Raw genomic sequence first — 4,726 nt, 5'->3', positions numbered from 1 at the left:
CCCCCCCCCCCCCCCACTCTAACATCTCTCCATTTAGGGCATGTATAGGTACTGAGCATGTGTGTAATTCAGGCCTGTGTGTAATGTGTGTAATAACAACAGTGTAAAGTACCTATACACAGATCCTGAAGAGCCAGCTGAACGGTAAGAGCGATGTCCATCAACAAATATGCACCGCCAGTCACACAGCAGGTATATTAACCTGGCCAAAGGACAAGGATAAGAAAGCACCTCGCAATTAATGGAGGGTTTCACCTTAAGTCCAGCGGTCCAGCACCCTAAGACTATACACCAAGTCGAAGGAGGGTGGCCGAGGACTGGTAACAGGTGTGTCAGAGCCACCATCCAGGATGAAACAACAAAGATCCGGGAGTACATCAGGAAGATGGCCCCTAGTGATGACCTGCTAAGTGAATATCACAGGCAGAAGAAACCCAGTGATAAGGAGGCAGGGGCGACCCATCATTAATGTCTAACGACATTTCTTATATCATACCAGTGGCCTGAAAAGGCACAGAGGCACTAATCATGGCAGTGCAAGAACAAGCTTTGAGCACGAGACATTAGAGGCCGCGTTCTACCATACCAGACAGGACCCAAGGTGCAGGCTGTGTTAAGATGCCCCTGAGACAGTCTGGCACAATTCAACAGGGTGTAGAATGCAAGCAGGTACAGCAAACCTGAAACGCCATAACCATGGGGCTGGGATAGTGTACAGGACCATCTGTATCAAGCTTGAAGGAAGAGGATTGCCCAGGATGGGGCGAGTGGGGAATTTGACATATTTGAAATTTGAAAATGTGAACATAAGTACACATAAAGTACAATGCTTACCTTTTTATTTATTTATTTTTTAACTTTTTTAAATCTATCTTGACTTTGTCCATTAACCTGTAATGATAAAAGTGGCGTATGTGGTATTATTATGGGAAACAAGATACATTGTGTTTTGTTTATGCTTCTGTTACGTCTGTTTTTTTCCTGCTCAAGTGTATTTAAGTTCGTGTCTCCTAAAGTTGAAATGTAACTTTCCCTGCTATCCCAACAGACAGTTAAGCATCAATATTACGAAACAGTAAGGAAAGTACGATTTATACATGATTTACACACTTCTCTCTTTGCATTGGAAGCCTACGTAGACAGTATGGGTCGCATACAACTGTGTACTTCCATGGTTTGTATCGTTTTCTGCCACGCAGGCACACTGATGTCAACCAACCGCAGTGGATCATGGGTGGGATCAGCCAAGCCAGTCTGATAGCCACGTAGCTAGCTGTGCAGGTAAGAGCTCTTCTGCCCGTTATTTAGCTACTTCATGATCAGAACATCATCCATCAGACAAACTGCGTGGACATATGAAATGCCACTGTTGAATATGTGTGTATCACCTGTGCGGCTGCACCGAGTGTTACTTTAAAATATGATGTTATTAACTTAGCTCGTCTAGCTAGGTAGCTAGCATTAACTGGTAACGTTAGCAGCAGTGGCAAACGTTTCATAATACTTTTATACTTAGGTTATATAGCATAAAGTGTTGCAAGCTAGCCTCTTGCTGATGGCATGTAACGCTACCTAATTATCTAAGCTGTGGTATAACACCACAGTTTGCTAGTCAGCTAGCTATCTGAACAAATATAGCTAAATCAATGTAACGTTTACTATCTAGCTAGCTAACGTTAAGCGTTAATAAAATAAAATGTAATGCTTTGATAACGTCACAATGTTTTTATTTTCAGCTAACGTCAGCAAACGTCATAATGGACTTGCCACATCAGGGGTACCGAGCAAGTAAGTGGAAAATGAATCACCGTGTTTTACCATAACTTATCCTTACTGTAAAACTTTGCTTATAATCCGCCTATGGTTTTTCTACTTCCTATTTTCTTTCTAGAGCTAGACACAGAGTTCAACAAACTGCTGTCAATACTGGTGACCTAACCAACGTTACACTAAAATATCCCAGTTTAAAACTAATGCAGTCCTATAAATCGGCACTTGAATAAATCTTATCTGCTTTTGGGTTATAAAGTTTACCCTAGCTGATATAAACTGGGTGGACAAAATATTAGAGACACCAGGCAGTCCAATCAGAATCAGCTTTAATGACCAAGTAAGTGTGAACCGTGTGAACACATACAAGGAACGTGACTGCAGCTTTTTGTTGCTCTCAAAGTACCTACACAGAAATAGACATATGGCTAAAAACAAGGTTAACATAAATATTTGACTACAATGTACAGATATAAGTTTGTACACATGCAAACAAACAGTACAATTAACATTTTACTGTAAACAATAAGACAATACAATTTAACAGCACTACAAACTACAGCCTCCAAACTGTCCATTAAGTTATACACAGCTGCAGATCAGCTGTTTGGATCAGACTTTCAGCAGTTTAAAGAAGAGACAAATACAAGATAATTGAAACAATGATACATTTATGAACTGGAGTATAAAAAGATAACTTTTGCAGAGAGAGACCTCAGTGGAAAGGAAATGGCTAAGGTACAGCAAGGTAAAATGGTGAAAATGTGCTAAATATAGCATGCACTTAAACTGATATAGATTTTTTTAGGCAGTTAAAATACGCTTTTGCACCTGACTTCGTCCAAAGTAGTTAATTGCTTTGCCTCTGGCGGTACTCTGGTCTGTTGCTCCAAACTGGGGACATGCCGACTACCATGTGCTGTAGGCAATACACAGACTATGGATACGTATCACATACAACCCAACTTCAAAAGATCATAACTATCCCTTTAACAATGTCCTTGTGTTATCTTTGTCATCAGAGAGTATTGTTTCTCTCTTAGTTGGGGAAAGACCTTATATGGTTGGAATGTCTTAAGTGATTAAACAATTTCGGTGGATTTCATTGTATGTTTATATTTGATAATGTGGATAATAAGCTTGTAACTCGCTTGTAACTGTAATGAAATATCAACAAAGTCAGTTTAATGTAAATTCAAATGCCCTCCATTTACTCCGCTGTCTCCATCTTTTCCACAGCTAAACCGAGAGCTCGTGCAGCTCCCCCCACAGCAGATTCTGTCCTGTTTGATGACACCAGCTCTGCAGCAACAGCAATGAACAGTCAAGGATACTACACTCCTGGGTACAATATGGCAGGACCCTCAAATAACATGCAAGGAGGTGCTGGACCTGACCTGTTTGCTGACCCAATGGCCAATGCTGCAATGATGTATGGCTCCTCATTAGCCAACCAAGGAAAAGATATGGTGAACAAAGAGGTAAGACAAGGCAGTGATATTTATGGGGTTCCTTCAGATATGATCCGCTACTGTATGCAGGATGGGGTGTTAACCCAGTAACTCATAAAAAAGGTCAAGGCCTAGATTGGACATTAGCATGACTTTAAACCTTCCACGAAAATGTGTCTTGTGTGATTCAATCACAAGTTGATGGGCCCATACACACTTGTACCATTTTACAAAGGGCAACCCTGTGCCCCCCCCCCCGTGCCCCCTTCTAGCAATGACGGTGCAGAAACTACAAGTGTTCAACTGCAGAAGACCCGGAAACGCTGACCAATTAGAACAGACTGGGCTTTACATGAGGGGGGCTCAAAGAGACAGGAGCTTAAATGGAGCGTTTTAGACAAAGGGTGAATACAGGTATATTCAGACAGACAGTATGAGTTAAATAATAGTTTTTTTGAACATTAAAGCATGTTAACATTTGAAACCCAAAACCAGTATGAATACTGAAATATGTCCCCTTTTAAAATGACTATAACTCTACTGTATTTATTAACTTTGGCACTCACAATCTGTTAATTTATGTTTGCCCTTCCTTTGCCTTTCAGATCAGCAGATTCATGTCTGTGAACAAGCTGAAATACTTCTTTGCCGTCGACACTAGATATGTATTGAAGAAACTTATGATCCTCATGTTCCCTTACACACATCAGGTAATCAGAGCCATTCATCCAATCAGACTTTGTCCTACATCCCCGTACAGGACAACACAAAACATTTTAATAGTGTGCTGAACCTGCTTGATAATTTTCCATATTTTTTCATATTTTCACCAACTTATCACTATTTTAACAATGCAAACAAGATAATCAGCAACTTAATCACCCCTTCAGCTTTATTTATGAACATCTGAATGTTAGGATTGCCAGTCTGGTTTTAAAAACACTGTGTACACTAAGTACACAACTTATTGAGATTGTAATCTCAGTAATGTCAGTACTCCAAACATTCTGTGCCCCGATAATGTATGAACTATATACACTCACTGGCCACTTTATTAGGTACCCCATGCTAGTAACAGGTTGGACCCCCTTTTGCCTTCAGAACTGCCTCAATTCTTCGTGGCATAGATTCAACAAGGTGCTGGAAGCATTCCTCAGGGAGTTTGGTCCATATTGACATGATGGCATCACACAGTGGCCGCAGATTTGTCGGCTGCACATCCATGATGCGAATCTCCCGTTCCACCACATCCCAAAGATGCTCTATTGGATTGAGATCTGGTGACTGTGGAGGCCATTTGAGTACAGCGAACTCATTGTCATGTTCAAGAAACCAGTCTGTGATGATTCCAGCTTTATGACATGGCGCATTATCCTGCTGAAAGTAGCCATCAGAAGTTGGGTACATTTTGGTCATAAAGGGATGGTCATGGTCAGTAACAATACTCAGGTAGGCTGTGGCGTTGCAACGATGCTCAATTGGTACCAAGGGGCCCAAAGAGTGCC

At 41.1% G+C, this 4,726-nt stretch overlaps 1 protein-coding gene across 1 annotated transcript in view; it reads left to right on the top strand.

Moving 5' to 3' along the window:
- Positions 1-1,065: 1,065 nt before the first annotated feature.
- yif1a (Yip1 interacting factor homolog A (S. cerevisiae)) overlaps positions 1,066-4,726 on the top strand; it is a 6,127-nt gene continuing 2,466 nt past the window's right edge. Inside the window, exons 1-5 of the mRNA XM_034883118.1 lie at positions 1,066-1,084; positions 1,200-1,281; positions 1,737-1,788; positions 3,010-3,251; positions 3,827-3,931. Of these exons, the coding sequence (XP_034739009.1) occupies positions 1,758-1,788; positions 3,010-3,251; positions 3,827-3,931 (378 nt within the window). The 5' untranslated portion in view covers positions 1,066-1,084; positions 1,200-1,281; positions 1,737-1,757. The remainder of the gene's footprint in view (positions 1,085-1,199; positions 1,282-1,736; positions 1,789-3,009; positions 3,252-3,826; positions 3,932-4,726) is intronic.

The sequence above is a fragment of the Etheostoma cragini genome, chromosome 10, assembly GCF_013103735.1.
Source record: "Etheostoma cragini isolate CJK2018 chromosome 10, CSU_Ecrag_1.0, whole genome shotgun sequence".
In the NCBI taxonomy this organism is placed as follows: Eukaryota; Metazoa; Chordata; class Actinopteri; order Perciformes; family Percidae; genus Etheostoma; species Etheostoma cragini.
This window is presented reverse-complemented; position numbering and strand designations above follow the sequence as displayed.